We start from the raw sequence: 18,080 nt of genomic DNA, 5'->3' as shown, positions 1-18,080 counted from the left end.
TTTACTTAAAACTACATAGCACAGTCTTGCTTGATTCCTGCCACTGAGCTATGATAACAGTCTGGCACCTGTGGGTTTACAGGACACTTATTGTTATTACCTTGTTTCCAGTGCTGTACCTACTTTATTTTTGTGTACTTAATTAATCCTGACAATATGCAATAATTAACAAAGTGTTTCAACAAGTGTTTTTTTTTTAATTCTGTTTTCTGGAGCTAAACTGCTCAACAAAATTAAAGGAACACTTTGAAAACACATCAGATCTCAATGGGAAAAAATCCTGCTGGATATCTATACTGATATGAACTGTGCAATGTGTTAGAAATGAAAGGATGCCACATCGTTTGATGCAAATGAAAATTATCAACTTACAAAGGGATGAATTCAAAGAGACCCCGAAAATCAAAGTGAAAATGCCACCCTCATGAAGTCTGTTTCTGATCCTGTTCCTCCATGCCCTGCTGATGGGTTAAGGACCTTCTACTGCCCTGCCCTGCTCTCCTGGAATAACTGCCTGTCTCCTGGAATCTTCTCCATGCCCTTGAGACTGTGCTGAGGGACTCAGCAAACCTTCTGGCAATGACATGTATCGATATGACATCCTGGACTACCTGTGCAATCTCTGTAGGGTCCAGGTATCGACTCATGCTACCAGTAGTAACACTGACCATAGCCAAATGCCAAACTAGTGAAAAAACAGACAGAAAAGTTGAGAAGGGAAAAATGTCACTGGTCTCCACCTGTTAAACTATTCTTGTTTTGGGGGCCATCACATTGTTGCCCCTCTAGTGCACCTGTTGTTAATTTCATTAACACCAAAGCAGCTGAAACTGATTAACAACCCCCTCTTCTACTTAACTGACCAGAATTTTCATTGACTTGATGCTATACTCTGATTAAAAAGTGTTCCTTTAATTTTTATGAGCAGTATATTTAAGTCCAGAACGAGGATGCAAAAGGCAAAGCCTATCCCAGCAGCATTCTCTGAAACTAAAACTGTTTTTCTCCTATGCAGTATGAGTTTCACTAAAACCACAATGAACATCGGCAGTGGAAATTCAACTTTTTTAAACAAGTATTTACAATAACACCATGCAGATGGAAGAAACCAATAATTTATTTTATACATGTCTTTGTAGAAATGAAAGTAAAACACTTATACATGCATTAAATATGCAAATTCCAGACAGACAATGATCACTGAGAGGATATGAATGCATCCATACTGACCGGTGTCCTTTTCAATTTCCATTATGTCTGCTGTGTAATTGATTTGCAGGCATGCATGAAAGAAAACAAAAGTATTTCTTTGATCAGCCTTAAAAGAGCATAAGGAAAAGCATGTCAAAATTATTCTAGGAAAGCCACTTATGATATATTTTAGGTGTGAAGATACATGACTTCATATTAATATGATGGTTATTATTATGTAGTTTATGGTTTTGTTTTGTAATTTGTTCTTCAGTACAAAAGCTCATTACTGTCACTCAATGAAAAAAAATACTTTATTTCCCATAGGTATATGCATTGTCATACATGTGTATGCTTCGGTTGTATAGTGAAAGCTAGTAAGAAAGAGAGATTCAACACATGTGTAGCATGCAGACAAGATGACATGAACTAAGCAGACATAGTAGTCATATACAGTAGAGTACATTTATTATTACTACATGTGCTGAATAGTTGATTTAATCTGCCCAGTTTAAGCTCACAGGGAGCATGCATAATTATACTGGCAGCAAGCAGGCTGTATTTATAATTGTATTTATTATCATTAGTGAAATTTTTAGTTTTAAATGTAAAATTTTATTTGGTGAATGTAAACCTGAAAAACACATATGACATTCACAAACAGCAGTGTAGTAGCAGTTGAGGCAGGTGGCCGGGTGTGGTCATCAGCCGCCTGCCTATTTAAGGAGCCGCCTCCCTTCAATCAAGGCTGGAGTCGGGTGAGGAGAAGGATGAGGACGGAGAGGAGGTGGCAAGGAGAGGCCTGGAGAGAGAAAGAGAGATGGCTATTTGAGAAGCCTGGACTTTGGGAGACTGTTGGGGTTTGTGTGGCGGTGCACTTATAGACTTATTGTACATATTAGTGTAAATAAACGTGTGGTGATTCCTTTGATCATGTCTGCCTGTCTGTGTCCGGGTCGCCCAATTCACACAGTTTATATTAATCCATCCATTTTCCAACCCAACCCGCTGAATCCGAACACAGGGTCACGGGGTCTGCTGGAGCCAATCCCAGCCAACACAGGGCACAAGGCAGGAACCAATCCCGGCCAGGGTGCCAACACACCGCAGGCAGTTTATATTAATAATAATAAAGTCTATAGGTGGAAAAAATATTTTTGTTGATCCTTGATTGAGGTTCAAATACAGTATGTAGTTTTATGATAGATGCTGAAATGCTCCATACCACACTTCAAGATTTCACCACTTCTCTTAGTGGTTGTGTGAATTTAAATAATGCAGCATTCATCTCACATAGTGAATAGATGCATCTATACATACTGACATTGGGAGACGTAGTTAGAAAGTATAAGATCTGTTTTTTTAATAGTATGCAGATGGTCAATCCAGTTTCTGAACCCATTTTATCCTGATGAGTCCACTGTGATGCCTAGGTCATTTTCATAAGGGGTTCTTTCAAGTTTTAGACTTCCCATTTTGTATTCAAATCTAACATCATTACTTCCTACTTGTAATACTTTACATTTATTTCCATTAAATTTCAGCGGTCCAAACCTGTATGCTGTCCAAGTCCCTTTGTGATGGTTCAATGGATTCTAGATTATCTGCCAACACACCCAGCTTGGTAATTTAACCAGTTTCTGTTTATATTCCTATCCAGATCATTTATGTATATTAAAAACAGTAGCAGCCTTCGCACTGATACTTGAGGGACACCACTCTTAACATCACACAATTCTGATAAGGGTCCTTGCACCATAACCCTATGCTTCCTGTGTTTTAACCAATTTTGTACCCACCTGCATGCTATACACTAAATTCCCACTTGTTTTAGCTTAATGCCCAACATTTTATGTGGGACCTCAAATGCTTTCTAAAAATCAAGATAAATAATATGTTATGCATCACTCTGATTATACCATACTGTTGCTTCCTCATATGGCTCGTTTATACTTCACACTTTATACTTCACACTTCACGCGCATGCATCATGGCTGCCACGCATTCCCAGCGTTCTTTTGACACATCCTGTGAGTACGTCCTCAGAAATTACAGTACCAGCAAAAAGTCTGGGGGTGCAGTGTGATAAAAGTCAGAATGTGACGTCAGAGTCTCTGTTTACTATCTACAGAAAGCCGCTGTGCAGGTCCTCCAGGATGAGCATGCTTCGATGTTTGATGAATGGTTCGATGTGGTGAAGCAAAATACCGACATACAAATACATTCGTGGTGCCTTTATATTCAATATATATATATTGAATATATATTCAATATATATAATATTCAATCTCATTTTCCCCAATGTAATGACACAATTGTCAGAAGGGGACCTTGTTTTTTGATTTCCTGGATAATCCAGTTACTGATTGTGTCAGGGTTGTCTGCAGGATGTAGGTATTTGCTGTCTTGCAAAGGAGTCACCGCTTTGAAGTCTGGCCGGTTGAGTATACAAACAATACCAAGTTGTGATAACAGACCTGCTTCTTCCTTGGAGGATGTGTGTATTTACCTGACTTGGAGATTACATGTCTGACGCTATTGGTTTCTAATCAGCATATCTCTACTTATTCATGATTGGTAACAATACATTTTGTTAATTTGTGTTTTCATTAATTGTTAAAGCCAGGAAATTTAGATGTGCCATTGTTTAATCCGATTGTCCAAAACTGATAATGGTAGGGACTGAAGGAGATTTAAACTTCTGGGCAGGAGAAGGAAAAGGAGAGCAGGGACGGTCCACTGAGAACGCTGCCAAGACACTCGGACAGAGCACAGGAGCTCGTAGGCAGACGAGGGTACCCGGCTGGCACGACATGAGGCACAAGGACAGCAACACTTACTTCCAGGGAGGAAGAGACAGCTCCACAAGGGGACGCCAGTTGTGGGTCCAGCGAGAGAGGGAAGCCACATGAAAGGACCAAGCAAAGCTGGCAGACGAGAAATGAGGCGTGCCTAGGTCACAGCAACACAAGGAGCCAAAGTGGAAAAAAAGGAATGACGAAGAGACGCTGGCAGGGATTCAACGATTTGGCACAACTTCTGTTGGGAAACGAGTGTCCGGTGAACAGAGTGCATCCGTGGACGGTTGAACAATTGAGTGTTGGGGTAACACAGTGCGCAAACTGGACTCTGCACCACTAAAGGTTGTATCCTCCGATTCTCGTTGTTAACGGACTTTTAGAGTATGGACTATGTGTTTTCCTTTTAAGAAAAGGAAATTTGTTCCTGATATGTTTAGATTTTGTTATGTTCATTTATCTTCTTAATGTACTTTATATTGTCTTGTGTAATAGAACTTACTGTTGCTTTTTCTGAAATTACTGTTGTGTCTTTCATTGAGTGTTGGCACAGTGGTAGTGCTGCTGCTTTGCAGTAAGGTGACTGTGGAAGACTGTGGGTTTGCTTCCTGGTTCCTCCCTGTGTGGATAGTGCTTTGAGTACTGAGAAAAGCACTATATAAATGTAATGAATTATTATTATTAACATGTCCAGCATGCGGTCGTCCAGGCAAGAGCACACCTTCGTGCAGAAGTACACCAGCCGCTGAGAAAGCACGCTCTGCCTCCACTGAAGTAGGCGGCACAATCATCAGATACTGATACACTTGTTCTAAACAACACCCGCACTTGCCGTTGCTCTGAAACACTGCCATTTCAGCTTTTACTGATGCATCCAGTTTCTTATCATCATTCTGTGATAGCAAGTTTCTTGGCATAGATAATGCGGATGCAACAGACTGACGCATTGCAATTTCAAGTTGCTGTTCAAAGCTGTTGTCTGATGAAGTGCAAGCTGCAGCAATGGCACCACCTTAATTATTTCTACTATAACTTTGTTATTTCTTGATCGATTTTTACACTTTTACACGCTATATATGCATTTCATTCCCGGGAATGTGGGAATGAAAAATGTCCGGGAATCCCAGGCTCCTGAATGGATTCCCTATTTGGAACACATGCATTTCATGTGTGTTCTTTGTCTACAAAGATCTATGTAAGTGTAGGATGACAGGAAACGCAAGAAATGTTGAACCCATACCTAAAAGACAAACTTGTTTCATATTTTAGTACTAATGACAAAATTTTGACATGAACTGTATAATGTATGAAGACTGAAGTCCAAATATCAAATAAGCACTTTCACAAAAGGTACAAGTATAAAAAACAAGTGTTCTTTTAGTCAAGAATATAACTGAAGAAAAAGAAATTGGGTTAGTGTACATCATTGATATGACTGCTTTGGTAGTACAGTGGTAAGAACTACTGACTTATAATCAACAGATTGTGGGTTCAATGCTGACTGCTTCCCAAAATAAATGTTTTGAGTGGTGAGCTGCTCTTATTGTTACTATTATACAATAAAAACATACATTTGATTTGAGTCTGTAACAGCCAGCGTAAATGTATGGTACTTGTAAAGGTTAGTGTTTTTTTTTTATTCAGTTTTATTCTCTCAGTTGGGTTCACCCTCCCCCTGATCTGACACTGCTATTTTCAAATAAAGACATGCTATAACTGAGTTAACTCAGATAAGGATGAAGGGTTCTACATTGGAGAAAGAGAATAGAAGCCCTCCCTGCAAGAAACATCCACTCACATATAAGAACAACGCAGCTGCACCAGGCATAAAGGTGAAAGATGGCACCGTTTGAATACAGCAACAGGTCAGACGTCATCCTGCCAGTCAGTCTGCCCCACATGTGTCCTTCAAAGAAACAGCATGGCTTACAGAGCTTGCCAAGGTATTGTGCAAAGTACAGTTTGTGATTATGGTTTGTGATGGTCTTTATATAAAAAACATTTATATGTTACTTATATAAAAGCCAGCTCAAATGTTATTTACCTTGATTTATTTACGTATCTCCTACAGCGTAAAGTCACAAGTAAACTCTGGAGCTTCCTCTGTTTGATTAACATGGGTACGCTCACAAAGTAAAGTACATGTGCACTGAAATGACTTTAGCTGCAGGTAGAAGCTCCTGTCACACCCTACTCAACTGTGTTTGATCTTGTTCAGGAAAAGATTCTAGTCGCCCGACGGGAGAAAGACTTTCCGAGACTAAGGTCATAAAGCTTATGAAGTCGTTTATGGACAAAGGCAGAACCATAACAACAATTGCGTAGAGGTTCTACCTGCAGCTAAAGTCACTTCAGTACACACTTTGTGAGCAAGATGCTGATGGAGAGGTGTGAAGGGATTTAAGGTGTGCTGGGGTTACAAAAAAACTTGTAGGCTTCAGGAATTCTAGTATTAAAGTATATACTATATGTTAAATTTTAGGGTTAGTTTAGGGTTACAGGAGGATGACAGTCACATAGGACTGAGGCACTGGCACACTCCTCCCGTAAAAAATAGTTTAATTAAATACATGCCACCACACTATTAAAATCACCCCCGATTTATAATTTAATATTCCCCATTAAAATTATCCCTATACTAAAATAATAAATAGGTCTTTTAAAAAGAGTCTTAAAAGTAAAATGTAAAGGTCTATAAAGAGATTGTAAAAAAATATTTTAAATACCCACTGGCGGCACGGTGGTGCAGTGGTAGCGCTGCTGCCTCGCAGTTAGGAGACCCGGGTTCTCCCTGCGTGGAGTTTGCATGTTCTCCCCGTGTCTGCGTGGGTTTCCTCCGGGCGCTCTGGTTTCCTCCCACAGTCCAAAGACATGCAGGTTAGGTGGATTGGTGATTCTGAATTGGCCCTAGTGTGTGCTTGGTGTGTGGGAGTGTTTGTGTGTGTCCTGCGGTGGGTTGGCACCCTGCCCAGGATTGGTTCCCTGCCTTGTGCCCTGTGTTGGCTGGGATTGGCTCCAGCAGACCCCCGTGACCCTGTGTTTGGATTCAGCGGGTTGGAAAATGGATGGATGGATGGATAAATACCCACCCCTTAAAAAACCTACTCGTATCCTTTTAAATATACTTCCTAAAAAACCTTAAAATATTCTTACACTAGAAATAAATAAAAGGGAATAATTATTATTTAAAACGGTATTTCTATAAATCAATAAATAAATAATTAATTATAAAACTGATCCATATTTATGTATATACTGTATCTCCACCCAGGAACTGATTTTAACCTGAGGGACTAAACTTATTAATATTAGGGTTAAAATCTAAGCTAAAAACTGGGAATCTTAACATTAGGGATACCAATGTGAGTGTTTTACGATTAGGCATTCATTGTAACAATGGTGCCCTTGTGACCAGGGGTTAAGTTCAGGGTTGGGGTAGGTGTAGACCATCTAAACAATAATAAAAGTGTATATTAAGATTAGGGTCCCAATCTATGTCTTAAGATTATGCATAAAATCGTAAAACTATTAAGATTAGGGCTAAAAAACACTAAAATTAAGTTTAGAATGGGGATAGGGTAGAACATATGACAGTGACATAGAAACCAAAAAATTAAGATTTGGGCTAAAAGTTAAAATCTTAAGATTAGGCATTAAAATATAAATGTTAACATTGGAGCCCCTGTCACTGGGGGTTAAGATAAGGGTTGGGCAGGGAAGGATATAAAAATATAAAATTATTAAAAATTTGTCAACCACCAATCTATCAACTTCACGGCAGATTCAGACTTGAACTACCTATTAAATTCGTTCATCTGATTTAAAGTAAGGTTTGGATACAGATAGAAGATAGGCAATTTTGAAATGATGTTATTTATCACATATGCATTATTTACTGAATTAGGTCCCAGTTGATCAACTACTGGAATCGGTGAAAATTTGATTACTGCTTTTGGAAAAACCTTTAGTAATAATTTGTATAGAGCTGGGTAATATAATCTTTTAAAGTTCTCACCATCATAGTCTTCTACACCTACAGCCACAATCAATCTTTTAACTTTTAGCTGAGGTTGCATATCTTCCAACTATTCTATTAAATTATACATAGTTAAACCAGAAGTCATTTGAATCTGTACATCTTTCCAGTATTTAATGTTTTCTAACGCCATAAGATTATCATCCCCCAAAATCAAGCAGGGTTCTGAAAACTGGGACAGTCAGTAGGACACAAAAAACTTTCTACTATTTCTTTTAAAGAGAGAAATATCAGGATCAAATCAGTCTACCGAAACAGTTTTAGAGACTGTGTCGTTCATCATCTCCTTGTTTTTTTGGAGTGTGGTGGATGGCTGGGGGTCCTGCCCGGCCAGGTCATCTAGAGGGTCCAGGAGAGGAGCAATGCCTTCCCTGGGCCATGAGAGGGCAGCCGTCCTGGTCTGCGTGGGGGCCACAGGAGCAGAGCTTGGAAGCTCATCCTGGTTGGGGCCAGTGGTCACTAGCAGGGGGCACCCGGATACTTATGGAGCCCTGGAGATTCCAGGTACGCCCGGAGTGCTTCTGGGTGCAAGAGCAGTGCTTCCGCCACACCAGAAAGTGCTGCTGGGAGAAGATCAGGAAGAACCTAAAGCACATATGGGGGAGGTATAAAAGAGGCCGCCTCACTCCAGCAAGGGGGATGGAGTCGGGTGGAAGTGGACAGAGCATGCCTGGGAGGAGTTGGAGGCGATAGAGAGAAGAAGAAGAAGAAGGAAAGTATAAAGGACTGTGTGTTGGTGATTACTGCACTGGGGGTTGGGTTTGTAAATGGGGATTGAAATTAAAAGCATGTGTTTTAAGACGTTCTGTGTCTGCCTGTGTGTGTCTGGTCTGAGCATTTCCACAGGAGTCATAACCTTTTTGTTGTTTTAAGCGTCTGTGTTTCCCCACGCCCAACATCCGGCACCCCAAAATCTGTGGAGCAGAATACATCATGATTCTGATGATCATTAGGATTGACAATCAAGGGCTGTGGAAAACATGATGGTGTTAGACATACCTTTTCAGCTTCAAGAATCTGCCGTGGCTGATACAATTGGTTCTTGAATAGGCTGTGAAATAACAGAGGGTGGTTGGTCTAATTGTTCTGAACCTTGAGCAGAATGTTGACAGACTAAACTATTAAATAATATTAAAGAAGAGGAAATTAGTTTTTTCTTGTACCTGTTTCTAGCAAAAAGAATAGCTTTTTGTAAAGCTATTGGACCAACTGGAGTCAGTGCAGAAAGAAACACATCCATTTTAGGGTTAGGGTTATATAAGTTGTTAACTTCATTTAAATAATTAATACTGATAATAATTACACATGTTGTGGCAGCACGGGGGTGGAAGAGCGGTAGCGCTGCTGCCTCGCAGGGAGTCGTGTTCCTGCCTGGAGTTCCGGTTTCCTTCCAAAGACATGACGTTTTGGGGATTTGGTGACGCTAAAATTATGCTAGTGTATTTGTATGCTTGTGTTCACCTTGCGATGCTGATGCCCCATCCAGGGATTTTGTTTCTTTCTCGCACCCGATGCTTGCTGGAATGGGTGTGTGACGTCTGTGCAGAAGCGGATGTGGGGGGTTGTAGGAGAAAAATAGAAGTATTGGTTGTTGGTGTGGATGTTAAATAAAGAAAAGATAGTTAAGCATCACACGTGTGTGAACTGCTAATTCTGATACAACAGTTTGGCGACGAGGATGGCAGAGTTTGGTTTACCTCCTCCAGCTTCTTTCTTGTTAGTACCTGGTGAACCGCTAGTTCCCTGGAGACACTGGTATCGTTCGTTCAAGAAGTACCTGTTGGCGGCTGGGTTGGAAAAGGTTGAGACAGCAAGAAAAAGGGCGCTTCTGTTACACTGTTTGGGAACGGAAAGACAGAGCATTTTTTCTACCTTGCAACCAACTGACAAGTCTTTTGCAGCCACGGTGGCAGCACTGGATGGCCATTTCGGCCCAAGCCAAAGCGTCCTTCTGAGCCGTTTTCAGTTTCGTCAGCATGCTCAGCAGCTGGGTGAGTCAATCACACAGTTTTTTTCAGCATTGCGTGAGCTTGTGCAACACTGTAAGTTCGGGACACTACAAGACGAGTTAATAAGGGACCAACTGATTGAGAAAACGTCTTGTGAACAGCTAAGAGTGCGTTTATTATTGGAATCGGATACTTTAACGTTAAGTAAAGCCGTAGAGATTGGAAAACAAGTCGAAGCAGCGATAGTGGCTGCATCTAAATTGTCAGGCACAGCAACAACAACACCTACTGACACATCATTGCCAATGCCAGTGCAGTCTGTAAAGAATGCCCCGCAGGCCTGCCAATGGCGTTGTGGAAACTGTGGCTCTCTCAGACATTTTACCAAAGCATGAGACTGTCCTGCTCTCGGCCAGTGCTGTAGAAATTGTCAAAAAATTAACCATTTTGCTCGGTGTTGTCACTCTGCTCCAAATCCACCCCCTTCTGAGACCCCTTCATCTTCAGCAATAATTAACTCGGTGTCCAGACCAGGCAACCCTTTCAAAATGTGTGCCTGTTATGTAAACAACATTCTTCTCCCTTTACTCATTGATACAGGAGCCAAGGTTTCTTTGTTGAATAAACAGACATATGAGAGACACTTCTTTCATGTCCCACTCCAACACACCTCAGTACCACTTGCAGGATATGGTAATTCAAACATACCAGTTCTTGGCACTGTTTGTCTTGCAGTTCAGTATAAGGACCAAGGGCCTTTTGACTTTACATTTTTTGTGACCTCAATGTGTGCAGATCTAATGGGTTTGGATCTACTCCACAGATTACAATTTCATTTGTGTGATTCAAGTGGCACTGACATTAAGCAGGTGACATTACAATGGCAACAGGCTTTCCCAATGTTATTTACTGGGTTGGGCTGCATTACTGGGTTCATCCATCGACCCACAGTGGATAAAACAATTTCTCCAGTTATCTAACCGCTGCGTACAGTGCCATTATCATTAAGAGACCAAGTTTCGACAGAGCTCCGCCACCTCCTGGAAGAGGACATTATTGAACCAATGGATGCTTCCCCATGGATTTCAAATTTAGTTGTGGCGAAGAAAAAATCAGGAGGTTTGCGTATTTGCATTGATCTGCGTTCTGTAAATAAAGCAATTATTCCCGATAAATACCCTTAGCCAACTTCAGAGGAGCTGACCACACATTTTCATGGGAGTAGTAAAGGAGCGTCACTTTTATACATCATAATTTTGACAGGTGTTTGTCCCGCCCCCCTGGCATTTCCGGTACTCACAGTCTGCCACTTGAGTTAATTTGGGTGTTTCCCTGCGCGCTGATCTCTGCCTGTTGTCGGGTGCGCTGTTTGACCGGCATCAGCCCTTTTGTCAGTCGTGCGTATGGAAAATGGTCGGCTGCTCTTAGCCTTGATCCTAAAAACTTGGGTCTGTTCATCTTTGTGATCCGAACCGGTCCTTCGGGGCCCCCCTGTAAGGCGTCAAAAGGTAAGTCAGTGATTTTGGGGCGGAGCAGGCATCCTGCTCGTGGCTGCGCACAGCGCCGGGGTGTGTACAGAGCGTACAGAGAGGTTGAGTGAGCCTGCTCTTATCTGTTTACAGCGCCCAGGTGTGTACAGAGATTACAGAGAGCTTGAGTGACAGACCCCTGCAAGAGGATGGAAAGGAAAACTTTAGAGAGGCTCTATTACACACCCAAGGAGCCTGGCAGTTTCGGTGGTATTAACAGCTTCTTGAGAAATGTATCAAGTCGTCGGAAAAATGTTAAGCGAAAAAATGTGCTGGAATGGCTGATTGGGCAATACACTTGCAGCGTGCACAGACCAGCACGGCTGAGATTCAAGAGAAACAGAACCATTGTTTCAACGGTCGATGACCAGTGGCAAGCCGATTTGGTAGAGATGTCTTATTACTCAAGATTCAATGATGGATATAAATTTATCCTCACGTGTATCGATGTGCTGTCAAAATATGCTTGGGCTGTGCCATTAAAGGCCAAGACAGGGAAAGAAGTTTCTCGGGGTTTTAGTTTGATCTTTAGACAGGGTCGAGTTCCTAAGAAGCTACAGACAGATCAAGGCAAAGAATTTCATAACACATTGGTCCAAAAACTACTCAGACAGAACAATATTGTACATTTTGTCACGAACAGCGATGTAAAGGCCAGCATAGTAGAACGGTTCAATAGAACCTTAAAGTCCAAAATGTGGAAATATTTTACATATGCCAATACTTTTCGGTATATAGATGTCCTGTCAGACTTTCTGCAGAGTTATAACCACAGTTTTCACTCCACGATTAAAACAAGCCCAGTAGATGTGACTCCTGAAAATGCTCTGAGTGTTTGGAAAACAGTCTATGGCAGGTCAGGGCAAAGAAAATCTACACCGTGCACTTTGAAAATAGGGGATCATGTCCGTGTTTCAAAATTAAAAGGTGTATTCGAAAAAGGCTATGAGCAGTCGTTTACAGATGAAATATTTATTATCGTGGACTGCTTAAAACGGATCAAACCTGTCTACAAACTAAAAGATTATGCAGGTGATGAAATTCAAGGGACGTTTTATGCAGAAGAGTTACAAATAATAAACCCCGATGCTAACCAGGTGTACCGCATCCAGAAAATTCTAGCCAGTCGTGGGCGTGGTAGAAACAAGCATGTATTGGTAAAATGGCTTGGCTGGGACAAGAAATTTAACAGTTGGGTCAAGGCTTCAGAAGTGAAAGACATAAGAAGTTGAGAAAGCAAGAAAAAAAAAAAAAAAAAAAAAAAAAATGTCTACATTCAGAAATGGCTTTTATGTGACCCTGCCGAGTAATTCATCGGCCTGGACTTTTCCCAACAACACAATAGCATCATTCACCGTTCAGCTAGCCAAGACAATAGAACTGTCCAGAGACTGGGAAGTGGCATTGGTGGAACTGACATACCCAAAAACGTTCAATTCCATCACTCAACCAACACAATTTACGCTAATGAATGAGGAAACAAGATCAACAAAATGGACATACACTTTAAACAAAGGCTATTTCAGGAATATTGAAGCATTGTTGTCGGAAATGAATCATGTCATTAATACCAACCCGTCATCACCTAAGGCAATACTTAAATACAATCCTGCCAGTAGAACCGTTCGCCTGATTAGTGATAAAAGCATTTTGCTCCAAGTGTCCGGGGAGCTGTCTTACATTCTCGGGTTTGATCATGATAAGCCGTCTCACAAGTCACCCAACTCGGCAGATATCACAGGTGGTTTTTCCACCATGTTCGTGTATACAGATATTATCGAACCACAACTTGTTGGAGATACGCATGCGCCATTACTGAGATGTGTAAACATAAAAGGCGAAGACGGTGCAAATGTCACCATATTTTTTGAAAAGCCACACTACCTACCACTCACCGTGCAAAGCTTCAATACTATAAGGATTGAAATTAAGACGGACCAGAATAAACCAGTTCCGTTCCAGTATGGTAAAGTAATAATCAAGTTGCATTTTCGTCCAGCAAGATCTATCAATTTTTAAACATGCTTGTAACAAAAAACTATGGAGATCCACGCACCTACGCATCTTATTACAAGATACAAGCTGGCAATGGTCTACCAGGGTTTCATGGTCTCCCTGTCCAGTACGGTGGTGGTATTGGTGGTATTTTTAAAGCTCTCTTCAGAAAAGCAGTGCCTCTGTTTAGGCGAGGGCTAGAAATTGCTAAACCTCATGTCAAGGCAGCAGCGAAAAGCATTGCTAATGATGTCATGAGTCACGTGGCAGGTGCTGTAATGAATAAAGTTGCAACACCCCAACAAGAAGGTTCTGGTATGATTGTTATAAAGAGAGGTGTTAAAAGAAAAAGACACACACCCCATCTAGCACTGCTCGGGCCACCTGCACGGCCCAGGAAGACAGCAAAGAGGAAAAAAGCTCGACACTCTGCTAAAAAAAGAAAGTCAACCAAGAGAAGATCCAGAACTAAGCAAAATTCTAGTGATATATTCTAAACATGGCTTTTGTACACTGTGCGTCAGATGAATGTGCAAAATCGGAACTGGACATATTCCAGCTGTCACCAACACAAACCAGCATTGAAAAAAGCTACTATGCCGAAGTGCCGCCTCTCACAGCATTGTCAGAAAATGCCCCACTTGAGTTTTCCATTGCCGGAAATGATCAATACCTGGACCTCAACAACACACTCCTCTACTTAAGCTGTAAAATACATAAAAATGATGGAACAAATCTGGCCGCCGATTCACGTGTTGCCCTTGTAAACTACCCGATTGCTTCTTTGTTCAGTCAGGTGGACATCACCATCGGGGACAGATTGATCAGTCAGAGCAATAACTGTTACCCATATCGAGCGTTTATCGAAACCGTACTAAATTACGGAGACGAGACCCTGAAAACACAATTTTCAGCTGGACTGTTCTATAAAGACACACCCGGTCACCACGAAGCCACTGCACTGGATGGCACAAATTTGGGGTTCAATAAAAGGGCTGCTTACACGTCCAGAAGCCACAGGGTTGATTTATTGGGTCACATCCATGCAGATCTCTTCTTTCAAGAGAAATTATTAATTAATGGGGTTGATGTAAAACTAAAGTTGGTGCGAAATAAGGATGACTTTTGTCTGATGAGCAATGGTGATGAATTTAAGGTCCGCATATTATCAGCATCATTATTTGTGAAAAGAGTTCAAGTCAACCCGGCAGTCAGACTGGGTCATGCTGAGGCCTTGATGACCAGCAACGCAAAATACCCAATCGACCGGGTTCAAATGAAAGTGTTCAGCATACCTACCGGTAGCCGTGTCTGCAACCAGGAAAACCTGTTTCTGGGACAGCTGCCAAAATTGGTTGTTTTGGGATTTGTTGACAATGCAGCTTTCAGTGGCAACTTTACACACAACCCCTTTAATTTTAAACATAACAACATCAACTTCATGGCTCTTTACCTGGATGGAGAGCAGATACCCAGCAAGCCTCTGCAGCCTGATTTTGCTAATGGACACTGTGTCAGAGAATATTTTCAACTGGTGGAGACCGCTGACAAGAGGATGAAAGATAAGGCCCTGTTAGTTGATCGTGAAGAGTTTGCTAAAGGCTATTCACTTTTTGCATTCAACCTAAGCCCTGATATGGAATCAACAGGACACTATTCACTCATCAAAACAGGCAACCTCAGGGCCGAAATAAGATTTGCTCAACCGCTGCAAGATACAGTGAATATGATTGTGTATGCAGTTTTTGACAACATCATTGAAATTAACATGCGTCGGCAAGTTATTTACGACTACAGTTAAGCCGTAGACATGTTCAGACATGCAGCCTCTGGACACTGTGCAGCTCAGGACCGCCCTTACATCTGGGCCGCTGACACGCATCCATTTTCTGGATGTATTCCCTTCAGATCAACTGCCCAAGGAGAAGTTGGTTGCCAGACCTCTGTTTATGATCGTAAACACAGATCCCCATGATAAACCCGGAAAGCACTGGATTTCCATTTACCTTGCAAATCATGGAAAAGCTGAATTTTTTGACTCGTATGGAATCCCCCCAGATTCTGAAATATTTCCCAAAGTTATTATGAAATTTTTGAAGATTAATGCTAAATGCATCACTTATAACAGTATTCAGTTACAGGAGTTTTTCTCAACCAGTTGTGGTCACCACTGTGTTTTTTATCTGAATCAAAAAAGCAAAGGACTTACCATGAACCAAATATTGGACTTGTACCCAGGAGATGTTCGTCTAAATGACCAGATGGTTGTTAGATATTTTCATCAAATAAAAAAGGGACAAACTGAAAATATGAAACTGGATATGTTTACCCAGAAATCAGAAATAAGTCAGTCATGTGTTTGCTTTTGCTGAATATTATATGCAAAATATTATATGCAGAAAAAAAAAAAGATGTTGCAACTATCTGTATCCCCTTATTTGAAAATACATAAATAAATGAGATATTAACCAACATAAAACGTGTCTGTGGTCATTATAGTGAATAATCCAATAATCAGACAGATAAAAAAATAATAGGGTCTGTTTGTATAAATATTATATTTTTTATTTATTTGTAAATGTTCACATGGTGATAACACACAGTGTAAAAGCATTTTTCACACAGTTAACAGAATCATGATACAATCAAACAAACGAAATCATCTAAATGAAAATAATAGTAATAATACACACTAATAAACTGTATATAATATATGCAGCTTACTTATTTTTCAAAGCCTTAACACAGGGTGTAAAAGTATTTTCACAGCTTCATGATACAATCAAACAAACAAAATGATCTAAAATGATAATAACAATAATAGCAATAGTACATACTAATAAACAGCCATATTAAAACACTATTTTTCTACATTTATTTTTAAAACACTTTTATTCATACTGTGAGCCATGTGTGTTTTTTTAATAGTTGACTTTTTCTAAAGACTGGGCGTTTTCTGATCTGTCTAACCAGCCTGGGTGTTTCAGCTACAGAGGCCGAGGCCCTGTCCGGCCTTGTTGGAAAATCATGTGATACAGGAGGACGAAGCTGTTTACGGCTGGCTTGAAGCGCATTGGGGTCATTTTTAATCTCTTGAAATAAAGCCCGAACACCCAAGTTCGGAAAAATGGACCCGGGCACATTAATTTCGGCCATAGCGTTAAAGAATAAATCCCAACCTTTTGGTTTTCCACTCTTATTTAGTGTCCCTGTCTGCATGGCGAACTTGATCAGATCAATCATATTTGTGCCGATAACGGGTGTGCCTTTATATAAAAATTCTCCTCTTTCATTCCAGGACGTTGTGGTCGAGTTTTGTGTCATTTTCCGAATTAGCATTTCCGTATTTTTACGGTGTCTCTGAGAGACGGCATCCAAAACGTCTCTTATGACAACATCAACCCTGTCTGTGGTCGGTTGCAATGCGGGGGTCTGGTGTGGCGCTTCAGTTTCTGGTAGGATCAGAGTCAATGTAGACTTCTGTGATTCCCGTTGTCTCAATAGACTCAGATAGCGCTGCAAAGTGTGAAAATACAGTTCCAGTTTTTCATTCGGTAATAGGGCACTATTTTGTAAAATACTTCTCATCTCATGGTCAAGCGTTTGCATAGTGTTTTTTGTCATATCTGTTTCTTCACCGGCATATGTTTTGATCTGCTCCAGTTGTTTTTCTGGTACAAGGTACATTTTCTCAGCGTGCTCCATTTTTACCGATTTGCAATTAGACCGGTGAGTAAAGGAATCGCTATGCCAAGTAGTTGGCCGATAAATCCACCAGACTGATTTATAATACGTTTCTTTCGTTTAATGGCAACTTTTTTATTGCTCAGATTTTTTATAATAATGCGTTTCTTTTTAAGAATGCCGATCTGTCTGGAATTTAATGGTAGGCTACCCTTAATTGCATTTAGCGCAATTTCACAAATAGCCAGAATTAAATCATCAGAAGCTGCACACAAAATGGACTTTCTCTGCTTTGGTTTTGCCTTTATAAGCAATCGCATGAGTTGTAAATTTCGTTTAATCCTGGAGGACATGGTGTTCGGGAAGACGTCTTTTATAAAATGACACAGGGGCCACTAAAATCACATTTTTTTATCCTTTGGGTTTTTAAACACGTAAGCCACCGGGCGCTGCGATGGGTATATGGATGCTCTGAGACGAAACTCGTCGGGCATATTAGTATTTAAATCTACCAGTAGAAAGCCAAAGGCTGACTTAGTTGCATCCTCATAAGCTTCCAGGAAGTAGCGCCACCTTCTGGGGTACATCTGTCGGGCCAATATTGATATCTGTTGCCTGTCTCTGGGGTTCTTAAACAAAACAATGTATTTTGCATTTAAAGCTATAGTACGGCTCTGTTTTCCCTGGCAAAAAAGATTCTGCACAATATAGATTACGCTCAGATTTCTATGATGAACATACTTTGTGAATGCCAATTCCAGCTCATTACTTTTACAGGCTGATTGCATGAGGTCATCGACAACCACCAAGTTTATCTTAGCACGGGGCAACAACGTGTCGTCATTTAGAGAGTCCGGGAGACCTTCGACAAATTTTATACATCTGAATTTTTTCATTA

The 18,080-nt window shown here is 40.8% G+C and overlaps 1 protein-coding gene across 1 annotated transcript; it reads left to right on the top strand.

The window, feature by feature from the left end:
• The first annotated feature begins 13,997 nt into the window (after positions 1-13,997).
• LOC127526223 (uncharacterized protein F54H12.2-like) lies at positions 13,998-15,299 on the top strand. The gene has a single exon (XM_051921087.1). The coding sequence runs from the start codon at positions 13,998-14,000 to the stop codon at positions 15,297-15,299; it is 1,302 nt and encodes a 433-aa protein (XP_051777047.1).
• The last annotated feature ends 2,781 nt before the right edge of the window (positions 15,300-18,080 follow it).

Source organism: Erpetoichthys calabaricus, chromosome 18 (assembly GCF_900747795.2).
Source record: "Erpetoichthys calabaricus chromosome 18, fErpCal1.3, whole genome shotgun sequence".
Classification (NCBI taxonomy): Eukaryota; Metazoa; Chordata; class Cladistia; order Polypteriformes; family Polypteridae; genus Erpetoichthys; species Erpetoichthys calabaricus.
Note: the sequence above shows the minus strand (reverse complement) of the source record. Positions and strands in the feature narration are given on the sequence as shown.

Bases quoted from the DNA above. Each gene is read 5' to 3' on its own strand.
- LOC127526223 (XM_051921087.1), top strand. From the start codon at position 13,998: ATGGCTTTTGTACACTGTGCGTCAGATGAATGTGCAAAATCGGAACTG.